This window comes from Pyrenophora tritici-repentis, chromosome 1 (assembly GCF_003171515.1).
Source record: "Pyrenophora tritici-repentis strain M4 chromosome 1, whole genome shotgun sequence".
Lineage (NCBI taxonomy): Eukaryota > Fungi > Ascomycota > Dothideomycetes > Pleosporales > Pleosporaceae > Pyrenophora > Pyrenophora tritici-repentis.
In genome coordinates this window covers 8,516,663-8,534,581 of record NC_089390.1, presented here as the reverse complement: position 1 = coordinate 8,534,581, position 17,919 = coordinate 8,516,663, and the positions used below count along the sequence as shown (strand labels likewise).

The window sequence follows — 17,919 nt, the reverse complement described above, 5'->3', positions numbered from 1 at the left end:
TGGCGACTGTGCCCCAAAATATGCAAGTGATGTTACACCCAGCCGCATGAGATGATCTGTATAGCTGCAGGGACAATCTGGCGATATAGATAGATGACCAGTTTAGATTGATCATGGTTTGCGGTAGCATACTACCCAACGTCCGGTTGGTCGCTTGTCCAAAGGTCCAAAGTGCACGCGACGCTGTGCTACGGCGCCACGTACGTACTCAGGGCGGCATCGTCTCGGCGACTGTGCACCAATACTACGAGGACGGCCCGGCAGATTTCCTGCTTCGTGCCCGCAGTAATCTATGACTGTTGGCCGGACCTGCCTGTTTGGGTAGGCTTAGGCAGACTTGGTAGGTTCTGATTTGCCATTTGAGATGATGGCACTGCCTTGTTGAACACGTCTCGTCGGCTTGTCAAGCTTACATATTATATTCCAATGGTGCAGCGGTGATGACAAGACAGAGTGCGTGGCAGAAGAGCACACGTTGTACGAAACAAGAAGCTTAAATAGGGTTGAAAACACCGGACGCTTCCCCAGACTGCATCATGACTATGGTTGTTGTACAGCGCACCATTCCTAGGACGACCAATTAAGCATTCCGTGCCATGCACAAGGTCGTCAGTGCCCAGGCCGGCTCCCTGCTTGTGCCCAGTCAAGTTCAGGGTAGGCATCTTGCTTGTTGCTTGGAAAAGGCTTGAACACGATGACGTTGGGCCATGGCATAATTAAGCAACAAGGTAAAGCAATCGCAATAGTCATAATCAGGTCCGGGTTTGATGATTTGTGTTTCCATTGCTGCGCTACTGACACTACCTCTGGCAATCGCTCAAGTTCCGCACATGGCAAAGTGTGGCTGAAGCTCGCCACGCCCACTCATTCGTGAGTCTATGGACGTGTTAGCCACAACAGCCACAAACTGACGCGCGCAGAACGGGGCGTGCGTCTTCCCCGTCAATAAGCCAGCCAGAGCCAGGTTTAATAACTCCCGTGGGCGCTTCTCCCTTTTTCTCTTCACCGGTTCCCCGTCTACAGGGTCGTCCTTCACAACAAACAACAATCTCCCGAGCCCCTTGTTCAAATCCTTGCATCTACTTTCAGGTACAACACAGCGCGTCTGTTCGTCCAAATACGAGCCCGCCCCCAAGAGGTCCTTTCGGCCCCCAACCACTGTTCGGAAATATCCTGCATCGCGTTCCGAGTAACGATCACCGTCCTATCGGCTTACGAGTCGCACCTCAACGCCGACGTCGGTTGGTGTCAAAACCTGCCCACCTACAGGTGCAAGAAGACGGCACAGTCGCCGCCAAAGCTAACCCATGCGTAAGTGGAGCCCCATCTCCCAGGCATCCAGATCAACGAACCAAACCCCTCTGTCATCAATGATGCCACTCAGTATGGAAACACCATCTAACATATATCGATGGTTTCAGATACCGTACGAAGACAGGCACATCGCGTTGCGTCGCAGCACGGAGGTAATGGCGCCAACAACTTCAACCCGTTTGCCCGGCAACGGTCTCGGGATGCGTATCCGGACGTAGAGAATGGTGTGCACAGGACGAGATCGACCCGGTCGGAAACCTTTGCCACGCCAGCCATTGAAGAACAAAGACAGTTGGAAACCAGGGAAGCGGAGAAACAGTTTGGCATGCCTGGACACCACAACACAGAACCTTCCTCGTCCTCGCCAACACATGCGAGCGCATCTACCACTCTCCCAACAGCCTCAGTCGACAAGGATATGACTGAAGAGTCCAACAGTCCTCACAAGCTGTCTGGTGATAGCACCATTGCACCGCCAACCCAGGAAACCAGCGGTGGTGTTACGCGACGAGCTATCAAGGGCATATTCCGAAAAAACCACCATGACGACGCAAATGCAGAAGAACATGACGCAGAAGACGATGATCTGTCATTGGAGGAGCGCAAAAAGAAGGCTTTCAAGAAGAAGATTCCCATTGGCTCTCAAATTCGCTTCGTTCTCTTCGGAGCGTGGATCAATGTCCTACTCGTCTTTGTTCCCGTTGGTTTTGCTGTCAGCTACGCCGGTCTCAAGCCAGTGCCCGTTTTCATCATCAACTTCATCGCCATCATTCCCCTAGCAGCCATGCTGAGCAATGCAACTGAAGAGCTGGCCATCCGAGTTGGAGAAACCCTAGGTGGACTTTTGAACGCGACTTTCGGAAACGCTGTCGAGCTGATTGTCTCTGTCCAAGCTTTGATCAAAGACGAAATCACTATTGTCAAGACCTCGCTCATTGGCAGTATGTTGTCGAATCTGTTACTGGTCTTGGGAATGTCCTTTTTCCTTGGAGGTATCAACCGGATGGAGCAGTTCTTCAACGTGACTGTTGCTCAGACAGCCGCATCTCTCTTGGCCCTTTGCATTGCGTCGCTGATCATCCCGACTGTCTTCCACAACACCATCGCTGAAGATGATGCAGTTGCACATAACGGAGCCCAAGATGCCGTCAGGAACCAGGAATTATCCCATGGAACTGCTGTCATTCTCTTCCTCGTCTATTGCTGCTACCTAGGCTTTCAGTTGAAGACGCACGTCACCATGTACAATGAGCCCAGCCAAAAGGTCCCCAAGCGCAAGTCTGGCAAGAAGGAAGAGGGTGATGCATCGCGCGGCATCGCAGCCATTGGGGCTGGTACCGCTGCAGCATCTGGCGGCGGTGTCAACATGAAAGCGCTGTTGAAGAACACCGACGGCTCAGACGAAGACGACGAGGACGACTTTGAAACGCCATCACTGTCCGTTGTCGGCGCCCTTATCACTCTCGCCATCTCCACCACTTTAGTTGCCTTTTGTTCCGAGTTCATGGTCAACAGTATCGAAGGTCTTACAGCTACTGGCCATATTTCTACCACTTTTGTCGGTCTCATCCTCCTGCCCATTGTTGGTAACGCAGCCGAGCACGCTACTGCTGTCACTGTCGCTATCAAGGACAAAATGGATCTGGCCATCGGTGTCGCAGTCGGTTCCAGTATGCAAATTGCCCTTCTCGTCTTTCCGCTCATTGTCATCCTCGGATGGATTCTTGGAAAGGACTGCATGACACTATACTTCGACACTTTCCAGATTGCCACACTCTTCGTCTCGGTGTTGCTTGTCAACTACCTCATTCAGGATGGCAAGTCACGTAAGTTGATCCCCATCAAGCTTGTCTGCTTATCGAATTTGATACTAACATTTCGTAGATTGGCTCGAAGGTATACTGCTCATGGCGAGTTATATCATTATCGCGCTTGCAGCTTGGTTCTATCCTGAACTTCAGGAGAACCAGTGCTAGAAATACTCTATTTGCTTCCCCTTATGCCGTCCCCCTCATTTACATCCTTCTTTTCATTTTGTACATATTTGAGTAGAGATTTTTTATTACCATGAGATGTGGCTGTTGATCAAGTAGTATGGTTCCGATCCAGCCCATCAATGTTTGGAGTATAATACGTATACATGGCTGTAACACTGTTAGTTTCTTTTCTTTTATCCGGTTGCGGTAGTCGTGTGTGCGTTGTATGGAAACATCTATCTCGATACCCACAGTCGTAATGTTAATAGTCCAGGGTAATGTTCACCACCTGGAGTATTTGTCTTTTCAAAAAAAAAGAAGCTAGCATCCATAAAATTTTACGCTTGAGTTGGACAATGCATTCTGACGGGTGACGACTTTTGGTCCACTGAGCTTGCGCGCATACCTGTGTCAACTACATAGGATATCTTGTTGCTCCGAATTCTGAACAAGGGCAACTTGAAGGAAGTCCTTGTGCATCTTGCGGATACCGATATGTACGTTTGTCTAGCTAACCTTTACCCTAAGTCTGTAAGTTACAGCACTCCGCTGCTTTGCACCTCTCACCTAATCACGCTCTGCATTTACATATCCTCTTTCCCCCTCTCACCGACTTGCCTGCTCAAGTTCTCCTTTTGCGTATCGTCTCTTGCTCTCTCACCTGGCCTCGCCGCTACCCTTCCTGTATATATAAGCTCATCTTTCATAAGCTTTACTCCTTCCTTCCTACACCACACCGAACAGCTTCTCTCTTGTGCTCTCCACTTGCACATCTTCTCACCCTCTCACTGGGTGTCCCCACTACTCTTCTTCCACACATATAAGCTCGCCTTCTACAGGATTTGCTCCTTCCTTCCTACACCACACCATACTACCTCTCTCTAGCCTCACCACCTTGACTTACACATACTTCTCTTCTACTACTACCTCCAATCAACTCTACAACCTCTACTCTTGGCTCTCGGCTTCAACGCTAACATGTCGGAACACGACATAGACGCCGACATGATTGGAACCCAGATTCCAAGTCCGATGCATGATGCTGAGGACGAGGACCCTTCGTCACTGTTCATTCCAGAGGGCCCGTCCACCTCACCTAGGAACCGACATCAGCAGGATACCGAAAATGCTTTGCCACTATCCACTCCACAAGGCCCGCTTGTCTCACCTAGCATTGAACCTCTGCAAGATACCAACGATCCTTGTTCACCGTTTGTTCTAGGACGCCCATCAGCCTCATGCAACAGCCAACCTCTGCAAGATGCCGGCGGTCCTTCATCACTATTCATTCGCAACGACCAACGTCTGCAAGATACCGCCACAGCCACGCCCCGCCAGACTACCATAGGTACTGGGGTCTACGCCAGGATCCGTAGCATACAGCAGAAGAGACTTGAACAGAAGAGACTTGAACAGGAAATTGCTACCCGCAACCAGGCTGCACCTCATCCAAACAGAACTATCCCCGATGCCGAAGCATTTCTCGATGCTGTTGTGCACAGGCCGTCATCTTCTACAAGCGCTCCAGCCGCATCAGAAGATGCTATGGCCAGTAGGCATTTTCTCAAGCAGCAGCGATACTATGAAGACCTCAAGAGAAAGCGAAATGGTATCCTTTCGTTCCAAGAAGACGTCGAATGGATGAGGATCAAGGGTAATGAAGAAGCGCGAAAGAGAAAGATCGCACGTGATCTTGCCAAATCCTGTGAAGACGGCGAAAACGATACGGATCTGTTCTCGACAGGCTTCATTGCACGCAACGCCGAAGAGGAGGGTTCCGACGAACAATCCAGACCTCAGAAGCGCCCCCTATCAAGTCCCGAACCAGCATACAATCCGAATTCCATGGCTCACGCAGAACTCGCGAGCATGCGAGTTGCTATGGAGGCCCAGGCTGATCAGCCACGCAAGAAGAAGAAAGGAGCGGCAGCTGATGACGACTCCCAAGCTCCTGTACCGTCTGGTCGCGCCAAGGGCAAAGCCGCAGCCAAACCCGCCAATGCAAAGGCAGCTCCTAGGAAAGCCGCCAATAGCGGTGGCCGAGGAACAGCTAAAAAGAAGAGGGAAGTCGAACACGCAGTCAGGCAAGCAACCTCGCTCTTCCAATCAGACGTTTTCCTGCAACAAGCTGGTGCGAACGCGCCCAACCAGCCGACATTCAGTTCGCGGAACAAGACAGACGCATTGAAGCAACTCCTTGCAAGCCTTCCGGTAAATAGTGATCATAAAAAGGCTAAGGATGACATGAATATTCTCTTGGAGGCTACCAAGGCCTTCGATGGGCACGGTGCTTGCAAAGCGGATAAAGGCAACTGGCTGGTCAAGGGGATGAGAACATCACTGAAGAGTTACCAAGTACTTGGCAGCGCATTCATGCGGCGGCGCGAGAACGGCCTCGAGGACCCTAGAGGCGGCCTGATGGCAGATCAAATGGGGCTTGGAAAGACTCTGATGATGCTAGGTCAGTGAACCAGACTGATTGAATCCGAGTGACACTTAACTAATGAGTTACAGCAAATATTGTCAATGGCCAACCGTCGAAGAAGGACAAAGACAGGCCTAGGACGACCCTACTCATTGCCAGCCCAGCACTTCTAACGCAGTGGAAGAGCGAGATTGAGCAACACACCAATTGCGGACTCACAGTTATGCGCTATGGCCACGGCTCTCGTATTAATTCTACTCATGGCATGGAAATCCTGGGACGACACGACATTATTCTCGCTACCTACACTGAGATCATGCATTCTTATCCGAAGAACGAACCTCCGATCGAGTGTCAGACACCGGAGCAGCAGATGGCATGGTGGGTTGAGCAATACGAGACAAAGAGGGGACCCCTTCACCGCATGAGGTTCCTCCGCGTCGTCCTCGACGAGGCGCAAGCCATCAAGAACCACCAGAGTCGCACATCGATTGCGTGTCGAGCTCTCATGGCGGACCACAGGTGGGCACTCAGCGGCACACCGATCCTCAACAGCATAACGGAGTTGTACCCGTACTTCAAGTTCCTCAATGTCCCCCATACCGGCAGTTTCAAGATCTTCAAGCACAACTACTGCGACACCAAGAACATGGAGAATACGGAACGCCTGCTGGTTCGACTCTCCCAGTTTATGATCCGTCGCACGCATGCGGATGAGATGTTTGGGGCGCCCATTTTGACACTGCCACAGGCGGATCAGACGACATACTGGTGCGAATTCAACTCGATTGAGAGGACCGTGTATGAGATTGTTCGACAGCGCTTCGCACAGCGTATTAGTTCGTGGGTCAAGGACGGGACCATGGAGAGGTCGTACAGCCATGCGATGGTGTAAGTGTGATACTGTGTGGTTTTTAACGAGCTTACTAACACTCTATAGGATGCTTCTCCGACTCCGACAATTAACCTCGCATATCCTCATGCTGCAGTTCGTTATGCAGGATCTGCTCGAGGTCCGAGATATCGAACAAATCAGGCAGATGATAGAGTATCATGAAAAGCAATCAAGCACGAACAATCGCAACAGGAACACGGTTACTGCTGTTAGCATGCAGCTCGAGAAGCTTGCAGCTGACCAGAAGAAGAAGACTAAGAATAAGTCCAAGAAGGACGACAGACATGTGAACGAGATGGACAGCGATGACCTGCTCGACGACGATGAACCTGAGAATGTCATCGAGCCTGAGGAACCGTCCAACCAGAAGATTGAGTCCGGTGGTAGCTTCGGCAAGAACTTCAACTTCAAGCCATATCTCGAAAAGCTCCAGTCTGGAGAGAGCTGGGGAAAAGCAATAAAGAAGGCAAAATGCAGCTATTGCGATCAGGCTCCCCGGAGACCCTTGATGCCTTCTTGCGGTCACCTCATCTGCACTGCATGTCGTTCCGAGGCAGATGTTAACGCAGCCGCAGACGACCAAGACTCAGCATCATGCAAGGTTTGTCACAAAGTCCCCACATACATCCACGAGTGCGAAGTCGGTGAGTTTGACGTACCAGATGGGCCGGCACGTGGCACACGAGGCGGCGCCAAGAAGAAGAAAGAGAAAGAGAGCCAGCGTGTGACAACTGAGGACATTCCCAAAGACTGGCTTGATGCGGTTGGTGACGACGTCTTTCCCTCGGCAAAGACGATTGCGGTCAAGTCTCAAATCTTGAACTGGCAGAAAGAAAAGGCAGACGTAAAGATCATAGTCTACACGCAGTTTCTGGCCATGTGAGTACACCAACCTTCCCACATTTGCGATTGCTAACAAGCTCTAGGATACGCATTCTCAAACGGGTATTTGCCACAGAGGGCTGGACATGTGAGGAGGTGAGTGACCATGTACCCCCCAGGCAACGACATGGTCTCCATACCGGACGTCTTGAGGGCTAATGAGTCCTTGAGTACCTCCTGGCTGGGTGGCTTCACCCCTAGGAGTATATACTGACAGCGCACGCAGTACCATGGCAAGATGAGCCTAAAGAAACGCGACGACGCAATCGCTGCCTTCGCCGACACTGCGGGTCCGGTGATACTGCTGGCATCTCTCCGCTGCGGCGGTTGTACGTATACCCATGCCCAGAATGACGATTGACAAGCTGCTGACCCATGTTTCTAGTGGGACTCAACTTGACCATGGCCTCCAAGGTGATCATGATAGATCCTTGGTGGAACTCTGCGTCTGAGCAGCAGGCATTCTGCCGCGTGTTTCGGATCGGCCAAAACGAGAAGACGTTCATGAGCCGACTTTGCGTCAAGAACACGGTGGACGAACACCTTGTTCAAATGCAAGAGAGGAAGCAGGAGGAGATAGACGTGGTGATGGAGGAGGACGGCAGCGTCGTGAAAAAGATGGATACCCGCGCACTAATGCGGTTGTTCGGGAACACCGAGGCGGATACCGAGGGCTTCATCCTCATGTAGGGTGAGGTGGTTATTGGGTTTGGCGGCTTCAAAAGTGCATTTCATCCTAGATTTTGACATGGTTTTAGGGGGGCCGGGAGGTCTTCAAGTGATTTTTTTGCTGGCGTTTTGGCATGGTTATGGAGGGGCCAGGAGGTCTTCATGGGAAAAAGTTCTGGTGTTTTGGCATGGTGTTAGGAGGGCCAGGAGGTCTTCGAGTGATATTTTTTGCTGGCGTTTTGGCATGGTTTTGGAGGGGCCGGGAGGACTTCAGGGTATCATACCGACAGCGGTTTGGCCGTGATGGTGTACTGAAGAACATCTGGGCACTGCGACATGTTAGCCATACCTAATGGAAAAGTTTGGTTAGATATGCTTGCTTGCTTCGTCGTGGACCCTGTAGAGAGATGAAGCACAACAGACGGCTCCCGCCGGCGGCTGATTAATGTCGGGCTGGACTTGAGTGCTCGGCCCCGCCATTCCACCCCACATTTTGCTCATCCGGCAAACCTCCCAGACGTGTTATGGAGACCATCAACACTGCAGAGGCGCAGACGAGTCACGACGCGCCGGCTAAGAAGGGACGCAGAGGGAAACGCGACGGGGGCAGCGATGAGTCGAAGAAGAGGAGATGCATCTCATCCGCGTGTGTTCCATGCCGAAAGCGCAAATCAAAGGTATGTTAGGTAACGGGAACTGGGGGACGATGTCCTTTCTCCGGTCAACATACGCCTTCTCCGGAGCATGGCAGCAGGGCAAGCAGCAAGCAGCAAGCAGCAAGCAACAAGCAACAAGCAACCAGCAATCAGCACCTGGCCAGCCAGCCGCACCCCTTGTGAGACCATGTGCGCTAACCTGGCACGCAGTGCGACGGCACCACGCCCGCCTGCTCAGCCTGTGCCGCCGTCTACAACACGCCGTGCATCTACGACCCCAACTCGGACCACCGCCGCAAAGGCGTGTATAAAAAGGACATTGACAACCTCAAGACGCGCAACTCGACGCTGCAGACGCTGATCCAGGCCATTCTCAACTACCCGGACGAGCATGTCGCAGACCTAGTGCACCAGATCCGCACCTGCGAGAGTCTCGATTCCGTCGCAGAGGCCATCATTGCAAAGGAAAATGGCGACGACGACGACGATGACGAGCCGCTCCAGGCCGTCACCACTCCAGTCATGGCGGCCACGAGGGGCACTTTTGAGAGCCAGTTGAGTGGCAAGATGGGCGAGCTGCGGCTCGAGGATGGCTCGACGCGCTACATTGGCGGCACCTCACACCTCATCTACCTGGGCAAGGGCAACGACACGGCCGAATCCCAGGACACGTACGCCGACGACCAGTACCATGAAATACAGGACCCCTTTTGCTCATGGACCACCGTTACCGACGACCCAGAGCTCGTGCAGCACTTGATCAGCATGTACTTTTGCTGGCACTATAGCTTCTTCACCACCCTATCCAAGAACCTGTTCCTGGCCGAATTCCGCTCAGGCAAGCCGCTGCCCGGGTCCGGGAGGAAGATGCAGTACTGCTCTCCGCTGCTTGTCAATGCTATGCTGGCCCTAGGTTGTCACTTTACCTCGTGGCCTGCCGCTAGGGCCATCCGCGATGACTCTGCAACCGCTGGCGACCATTTCTTCAAAGAAGCCAAGCGGCTAATCATGGAAGACGACCTGCACGAGGTCCCTGCCTTGACGACAGTACAAGCCCTGGCACTCATGTCGGTACGAGAGGCCGGGTGCGGGCGCGAAGCCAAGGGGTGGGTATACAGTGGCATGTCCTTTCGCATGGCCTGTGACCTAGGCCTCAACCTCGGCATGCACAGCAAAGACACAATCGACGAGAACGAAGAGGATGCGCGGAGGATAACCTTCTGGGGCTGCTTCTTGTTCGACAAGTGCTGGAGCAACTACCTGGGGCGTATGCCGCAGCTGCCCAACACAAATCTCACAGTCCCCAAGTTCGAAGTCTTTCCTGTCGAAGATGCCGAAACATGGAGCGCCGCCACAGACTCGGGACTCAGTCAAGCACACTCCCAACCCAGTAGGACGCGCGCGGTCGCTCTACAGATATCCAAGCTTTGCGAAATCTCCAGCGATCTCATCAACTCCTTCTACAACCCCATTGACATGGACAAAGTCAAGGGTAAGCAGGGAGAGCTGAAGAAGCTGAGCGAGATACACATGCGATTGGAGACTTGGAGAAGAGAACTGCCCAAGGAGCTTGAGCCTAAAGAGGGCGGGTTGCCGCACATGCTTGTCATGCAGTGAGTATCACATTCATGTAGACCTGCTAATGCTAACAAGATCAGTATGTTCTTCCAATTGCTATACATTCACCTTTTCCGGCCCTTCCTCAAGTACAACCCCAACAACTCGCCCCTACCTGCGCACGTTTCCCCTCGCAAACTCTGCACACAAGCTGCCACCATGATCTCAAAATTGCTACGACTATACAAGCGATCGCATGGTCTGCGACAAATTTGCAACATATGCGTGTACATTGCGCACTCGGCATGCACCATACATCTTCTCAACTTGCCAGAGAAGAATGCAAAGCGCGACATAATCCATGGCGTCAAGCATCTCGAGGAGATAGCCGAGGGTTGGCTATGCGCGCGACGGACGCTCGGCATCCTCAGTGTTCTGGCCAATCGCTGGAAAGTTGAGATGCCCGAAGAAGCCGCTGCAGTACTGTCAAGGACCGACACCAAATTCGGCCCCTGGAGTGAAATAAGCACTCCGAGAGTGAGACGCCACACTTCTGTGTCAATCAAGGATCAGCCATCGCCGGCAGATCAAGCATCACCAAGCCTCCAGCCGTATAGCATGAATATGGCCAACATGTCTACACCACAATTCTTCAACCGAGCCGCAGCAGCCAATACCACCAGTTCCGTAAGCAATGATCCCTCTATGCGCCCTTCCAGCAACCACTCCATTCCTCCCTCGGACGCAAACGCCCTTGCTTACATGCGTACGCAGCACCATATCGCAACACCGCAGACCACAGGCCCTACCCTAAACGCACCGACTCCAGCATCCACACAAGGCGGTCAATCCATCGACGCGGGCACGCCAGATGAAAGCTCTCCCAGTCAGCTCTTTGGTGGTGTAGACCAATTGCTCCGTGAAGGCCAGGACTGGATCTACAGAGACCAAGCCCAACTAGCTACCGACTTTGAGAATTGGACCGCCAACGGTATTGGCATGGACGACTATGCAAGCTGGTTCGCGGGTACGGCGGGTGCCAGTCCGGTGGCCATGGGTTTCACTTCTGGTGCCACCTCGGCACCTTTGCTGGCCAGTGAGATGAATGGTGGACCAGTTGGGGGGGAGCGTCAATTTGAATACTGCTGGGAGTGCAGCGGTAAATGCCGGGTACCCGAATGGACATTCGAGTGCTGCAAATCCTGCTGGTTTGACTGGATTCGCGGCACCAGGTGGACTTGGGGGTATCGGATTGCAGGGCTTGATGTATGATGAGCAGAGTTGGTATCAGTAGGTGGATTCATCTATACGTATATTCCTTGTTGTCATTTTGGTTGTAGCATTTACTAGGTTAGGTTTGGTTTGGTCAGGAGTCATGTTTGTTTGGGTAGTTTTGTTCAGGAAAAGGGGCGTCGTAGGCTAAGTCAGGCTCAGATTAGATGGGATATATAAGGATTAGGGATATGGAATGTGATGGTTTATGGACTACAATGATACATAATTTACAGTTTGTACTCTTCAGATCACTGCTAGATGGATACATGCACAAATTATGGTGATGAAACGTAATGTTCTTCCTGCTCGTATATGTCTACCCCCTCCCTCCTTCTCTCCTACTCACCCGCTCTTACAACGCAACCTCCCCCCCCACCTTTCGCACTTTCCCAACCACACGCTTCAACTTCCCCTTGAGACTAGCCCTCTCCTTCTCCCGCTTCCGCACCAACTCAACAAGCCGTCTATACTCTACCTCCTCGGCCTGCTCCTGCTGCGTACCACGCTCATCATCATCATCATCAACATGATCAGACAGGGGCTCAAGATTAAGCTCATCCGTAGGCGATGTAATCACAATGCGCGGGATAGGAAGGGGAAGAGTGACTTGGCTTCGTACTACGTCGGCATGGGTGATGCGGGTGACGGGGAGGGCGGAGGCAGTACGTAGAGAGTGTAGGGTGGATGCTGTACTGCTGGGTGGTCGTTGTTGCAGTTGTTGTGCCTTGTCTTCTTCCTTGGTCTTTCCAGCAGAAGGAGCACAGCTATCACCGGACTCGGCTTTCGCCCTCGCCGTCAACACATGGCTGGATTTTGCCCGCCGGGTAGCTCCTCCCCCTGCTGTTGCAGTCTTCTTGCCGCGTGATCGTGGATGCGGGATGGCGTTGCAAGCAGATGCTTCGCTTACGGGAGATAGACAGTGGGGTTGGGGACGCAGGTTAGCATCGAGGGTGCGGTTGAGAGAGGGGATATGGTGGTTGCTTGCGCTACCGCTTCTGCTTCTGTTTCCGGTTCCGGTTTCCGAAGATGAGGAGGAAGAGGAGGAGGATAGGGAAGTTGCATCGCGCTCTTCCTCCTCCTCCTCCTCCTCCTCCTCCTCCTCCTCCTCCTCCTCCTCCTCCTCTTCCTCTTCCTTCTCCTCTTCCTCCTCTTGCAACGATATTCCAAGTGCGACATCTCGTTGTCGCGCTTGCCTCGTTTCTAACTCGCGCGCGAGATTGGGATTGAAGGAGGGGGGAGGCGTTCTATCCCCCTTCTTCCCTTTCACCTTTGGCTCCTGCTTCTTTTCTTTATCCCCACTATCTGTCTCTGTTTCCTCTTCGGCTACACTATCCAGCGTGCTCACACTCGGGTTCACCAGAAAAGGAGTGCTGAGATCCCAGTGCAGTGTTGGTGCAGAAAATAATGTGGGCGTTTTGCGGCCTTGTGAGCTTTCGAGCACGCGATCAATGGTTTGCTGATCGCTAATTGATTCCTGGCGGTCGTGAATGCTCGAGTAGGCGTGGAAGCGGGGGACGGTGGGCATTCTTGGATGCGGAGAGAGAGGACTATGGTTGGAATCACGGGAAGGGAATAATGCGATATCGCTGGTGGCATGAAGAGTGCTATTGCTGCGCGTCTTCCTAATTGCGAGTGAAATAGAGGACGATGATGGGATGGCGGCATGTTCCTTTGGTTTGCGTCGTGTGTTCGTGTCCATGCCTATTCCTGAGTCGAGTGAGGGACCCTCTTCAAAAGAGACAGTTGGGCTGCGATGCGACATATCCGTGATGGGGCTTTTTGCAATGATTGTCTTGAAAAGGGTAGAGATGAAAAGAACAGTAAGAAAGCTAGGCAGTTCTTAGTCTCTTGTGAAATCAAGAGATGAACAAAATACGCGAAGAGGACTTGGATGATTTATGGACTGTGTAGGGAAAATCATTTCATGGCTACCGGACCTGAAAACATGGTTGCAAAGGTGGACTTTACGATGGATAGACAATGTAGACTACAGGTCTACAAAATACAAAATAAAAAGGCTATTCGCCTCGCTACCAGACATTGCCATCATCAACTTACCCAATTCATTGTAAAGCCGTACTCCCCTCTACATCTAATACCGGATCCTCGGGTAGCGCAAAGATGGGTAGATTGCGACTTGGAGTCCCCAATTGATTTTGAAACCCCTCAATTGCTGGTTCGCGGCTTCTTGTGTTCTCCATTGGAGATTTCAGACGCTAGTGTAGATGCTTTGGGGGACGTGAGATTCGCTTCTGCGACTCTGGCTCGGATGCTCGTGAGTGCTGATTCGTTGTTCTCGTAGGGATGGGTAAGGGGTGGTGGAGGTGTAGTCGATGAACCGTGGTTGGGTGGGGGTTGGTGATAGGAAATGTCGGTACCGTTGGGTGGATTGCCTTGGGATTCCCCCGCTGGTGTACTTTGCCCAGTCGACGATTCGGTGGTGGTCTTTGGCGTCTCTCGCTTTTGCCGCGCTCGAGCGATCAATAGGTCGAATTCGGATTTATTCGACTTTGCGTAGCTTTGGCCGTCAAAATCCTTTTTCATGATTTTGCTCTCCTTGGTTTCCGCTCTTCCACCTTGTGTCCTTTCCCACTCTTCTAATTCTCTCAATAATTGTTTCTTGTTCTTCCTCATGTTGTCCTCGGCGTCGCAGTTTGAGTTGTGAATGTTTAGCCACTCGATGTGGCGGCGCTTCATCAAGTCCTTGCTCCCCCAACTCGGTATGCCAGCTTCCTGTAGCTTCTTCCGCAGCGCATTCTCCTTCAGCATGGCGTAGTTGAACTGCGATAGCCGGGTCGGCGGGGGCGGAGGCGAGGCGTCTTTCTGTGTTTTTTGCAACGCAGCTGGAAATGCTGTTGAGTTTCTATAATTGCAGGGTCAGTTTGTTCTCAAGAGTTGCGACACAATGCTGCGCGTACCCAGACCGAGTATTGCGTCCCCGCGATGCATCTGGGCCTTTGCATACATCTAGGTGATTATAGACTAGCTCTTCTTTCATTCCCTTGTTGCACATTGGACACTTGACCATGCCATCTGGTAAGAAGTCGTCATCGTCATCATCTTCGCTATCTGCAACCACGACGGCTCCACCATTGCGCTGCCCTCGACTTCGGTTTGTCCGCGATCGCGTATGCCGGCCATCTTCGTCGTCGTCCATATCCATGTCTTCCAATTTCCTCTTTTTCTTCCTATCTGCATCTGCCGCTTCTTTGTCTGCGCGCGCCAACTCCATAGCCTTTGGTCTCGCCTCTTGAAACCGTATCACCACCTCTCTAATGGCAATGTTTGGGCCCAGCTTGTCACTGGAACACACGCTCATGCAGCTCGGGCATTTTCCGTCCATCGTAATGCATCTCCGTATACATATTGAACAGAAGGTATGGTGGCACAATGTGATGACGGGGTTGTTGTAAAATTCCTTGCAGATTTCGCAGCGCAAAGCAGCCTCGAGCGGTTCAAACGAAGGCAGCGTCGTTTGTATCCAATCGGTGGAATCAGGGAGATCGAAAGAAGAATCCATGGCTCTGTCGCAAACTGCAAGTACTGGAGATGGCTGAGTGCTGACGGAGGAAACGGCTGCGCTGGCGTGCGACGCGCCGACCGCTTTCGTCGCGTCACGTCCATCACGTGATGCCGCCGGCAATCTAGCCGCTTTGTCTTCTTCCAAGGCAGGCCAGGAAGTAGCCAGAAAGGTTAAGAGAGGTTGGCCCGATGTTATTTTGCGTTTCTTAGCCATCTTCAAGAAACCGAGATTTTCTTTGCTGATCCAGTGTACGAGTGAGAGACCAGAATCGGGGGCTGTTCAGGCGCAGTAGCAATGGTGAAAGGTCACGGTATGATCGGACAAGGACCGAGCGATAGCACTTAGACTGGCTTTGCTTTCACTTTACGTGCTACACTTCTGATGCGTGTCTATCTTCTATGGACCTTTTATTTGTGTACAGCGCTACTCAGCGCATGCTATTGCATCATCCTTGTATGACGCCGTGCTATATCAACTCCGCTTATGCTAGTTTTCAAAGTCAATCACGGGATTTGCAACGCGACTACGAATGTAATCCCACTCTGTAGTTGCGTCAGACTCTCTCCTCTGTGAACCAAGTTTAAAGGCGCCTGTGCCGGGAAAGCCGGCGCTGCCACACCTTATCGGTTTCTTCGCACCACCAACGAACCCTATATGTACCCTCATTAAACCCTGAAAACTGTGCTCTTGCTTCTGATGCCATCAAAGACACAGGTGTTGTCAACTGGGACATATTGCTCGGTGATGGCCTTGATGATTTCTTGTGATACTATTCCGCCAGTCAAAGCACCAATATTATGTAATTCGGCGCCGCCGGCTCGTACACTATTGAGATGTGAGCAAGTTGTTCTCGACGAGGCTGATTGTTCAATGTGGGGGCTCTGAATACTTACAGTTCATGTGTAAACTCGCCGATCTGCCCTTTGATCAGTGTATACTCGTCCTCGTCGATGGATGCATTGGCCTCTTTGACAAGATCGTCGGTAATCTTGAAAGCAATGCCCTTAAGCTTCTCCGAGTCTGTCTCTGGATCACTCTCTCCGGCCACCTGGGTTGATCCTGCTAAGCCATCTTTGTCGTGCGTTGCGACGAACTCGTCCCATGCTAGAAAAGCAATGTACAACGGAATTTGCGATTCGGGGAAAGTAAGCATTTGAGCTGCAAGACGTGAGCTTTGGATTCCAACCGCTAAAAAGCATTCACTTACCAATAGACTTGGCACGATCACCCCATTTGATCTTTGTACCAGCTTGTGCGATGTGGAACGGCCGGCCGCGCACCAGCTTTATGTGTGCAGCGTTCTTGCAGAAGACCTCGATATCCTTCTCATCGATGGGCGTACTGCGGTTAGCATTACGCTCCAGGAATCGCACACTCTCTACTACCTCGGCAAAGTCCTTTCGTGCCTTGGACTTGTATACATTCTGCAGCTGAATGTAGTCTACCGAGCGCGCCTTCATATCCGGCACAGATCCAGGAACCGGGAGGACATTGTATTTTGTATAGAATAGGCCGATGGCGTTGGCAATGACCCAAAAGCTAGGCGAGTCTTCGCGGACCAGTAGACACTCGGGGGCTGTGAAGATCTCCTTAACGGAGCTACTCGGCTGTGGTGGGTTGAGTGACTTCAGTACTGCGGCTACTGCTTCGTCAAAGTTCTCCTCGCCACCTTCTGGGTTGTTTATGCGTGCAGCGTCAGCCACGGATTTCCTGAACTCCGTCTTCTCCTTGTATGTCTGTGGCACCTCTCCACCGTGATCCTTTTTCCACTTTTCGAGAAAGTGCAATAGCAGGGCTATCCATGGGACGTGTCCGTGATCTTCAGGCTTCATGTTATCCAAGTCAGCCGTCTTCTCTTCGGCGTACTGTAGAAGTTCAGGCCATGGTCGCAGTAGTCGCAGATCTGATGTAGATTCAGGGCTGGGGTGTGTATCTACGATGGGGAAAGCGGGCGGCAAGTGTACGGAAAAATGGGCGTAGAAGCCGACCGAGTGTACGTAAAACAACGGGACGAGTGCGGCGCTTGCGTGATCGGAGAGTTTAATAAGAATTTCAGGGCGGATAGGTGCAGTTGCAATGATGAGCGTGTACGGTCGGAGGGCATCAGGTTGTGTGAGCCATGATTCTATGGGCTACTTCAATCAGCCATTACTTCCGGCAATGATGCCTTTGTAGTCTTACTTCAGTCACAAAATGGCCGTCTACGTCTGGATTCAACTCTTTGAGCAGATTGCACGTGTGTTCAGCCCGGTAACCGCCCAGATGCTGATGTTCCAAGAAGAAGTTGACACCTAGGTCTGCTTCGGTGACGATGGCGGAATCTTGGATTGTAAAGTTTCCGATGCAAGGAAGGACCAGATTCTTGAGTGTCTCAACGCCGACAACGCCAGGTCCAGAGTTGATCAGCAGGATATGCGATTTCTCCAGTGCAATTTGGCCGGTAGCCCCCCAGAGACGTAGTTGACGATCATATCTGCTTGGATTAGCTATCGTCCCATGATCTCTTCACGTGTACGCCTACTTCTTCTCCTTTGCAGTCGGGCCCTGGACGGGAGGGGGAAGATCCTCCATTGTCGCGACTCTAGAAATGGTGGATAGAATGGTGTACGTTGTTCGTATACTGGCAACAAGAGCTCAGAGCTGCCAGGCACCGAACGCGCTCCAGGGCTGACATTCGACGCTAAGCACATCCCTGTCGCGGGGTCGGCTGCTTGGTGGGGCACACATCGTCATTCGCAGTTCGTCAC

At 52.1% G+C, this 17,919-nt stretch overlaps 5 protein-coding genes across 5 annotated transcripts; 3 read left to right on the top strand and 2 right to left on the bottom strand.

Moving 5' to 3' along the window:
* Window positions 1–1,307: 1,307 nt before the first annotated feature.
* PtrM4_032910 (ChaA, Ca2+-H+ antiporter) lies at window positions 1,308–3,290 on the top strand (the record flags this gene model as incomplete). The annotated part of the gene is made up of 3 exons (XM_001939127.2): window positions 1,308–1,311; window positions 1,422–3,140; window positions 3,199–3,290. The coding sequence occupies 3 exons, from the start codon at window positions 1,308–1,310 to the stop codon at window positions 3,288–3,290; spliced, it is 1,815 nt and encodes a 604-aa protein (XP_001939162.2).
* A 978-nt stretch (window positions 3,291–4,268) lies between these two features.
* PtrM4_032900 (HepA, Superfamily II DNA-RNA helicase, SNF2 family) lies at window positions 4,269–8,182 on the top strand (the record flags this gene model as incomplete). The annotated part of the gene is made up of 7 exons (XM_066104021.1): window positions 4,269–5,751; window positions 5,805–6,606; window positions 6,656–6,818; window positions 6,906–7,489; window positions 7,537–7,588; window positions 7,719–7,821; window positions 7,878–8,182. 7 exons carry the CDS (start codon window positions 4,269–4,271, stop codon window positions 8,180–8,182), a joined length of 3,492 nt encoding a protein of 1,163 aa, XP_065966223.1.
* A 503-nt stretch (window positions 8,183–8,685) lies between these two features.
* PtrM4_032890 (pathway-specific nitrogen regulator) lies at window positions 8,686–11,646 on the top strand (the record flags this gene model as incomplete). The annotated part of the gene is made up of 4 exons (XM_066104020.1): window positions 8,686–8,838; window positions 9,028–9,258; window positions 9,322–10,430; window positions 10,476–11,646. 4 exons carry the CDS (start codon window positions 8,686–8,688, stop codon window positions 11,644–11,646), a joined length of 2,664 nt encoding a protein of 887 aa, XP_065966222.1.
* Window positions 11,647–13,815: 2,169 nt separating this feature from the next.
* On the bottom strand, window positions 13,816–14,992 carry PtrM4_032880 (RAD18, RING-finger-containing E3 ubiquitin ligase; the record flags this gene model as incomplete). Its single annotated transcript, XM_001939123.2, has 2 exons — window positions 13,816–14,512; window positions 14,568–14,992. The coding sequence occupies 2 exons, from the start codon at window positions 14,990–14,992 to the stop codon at window positions 13,816–13,818; spliced, it is 1,122 nt and encodes a 373-aa protein (XP_001939158.2).
* Window positions 14,993–15,837: 845 nt separating this feature from the next.
* PtrM4_032870 (ThiF, Dinucleotide-utilizing enzyme involved in molybdopterin and thiamine biosynthesis family 2) lies at window positions 15,838–17,743 on the bottom strand (the record flags this gene model as incomplete). Its single annotated transcript, XM_001939122.1, has 5 exons — window positions 15,838–15,997; window positions 16,066–16,330; window positions 16,380–17,304; window positions 17,354–17,645; window positions 17,694–17,743. The coding sequence occupies 5 exons, from the start codon at window positions 17,741–17,743 to the stop codon at window positions 15,838–15,840; spliced, it is 1,692 nt and encodes a 563-aa protein (XP_001939157.1).
* Between the last annotated feature and the right edge of the window lie 176 nt (window positions 17,744–17,919).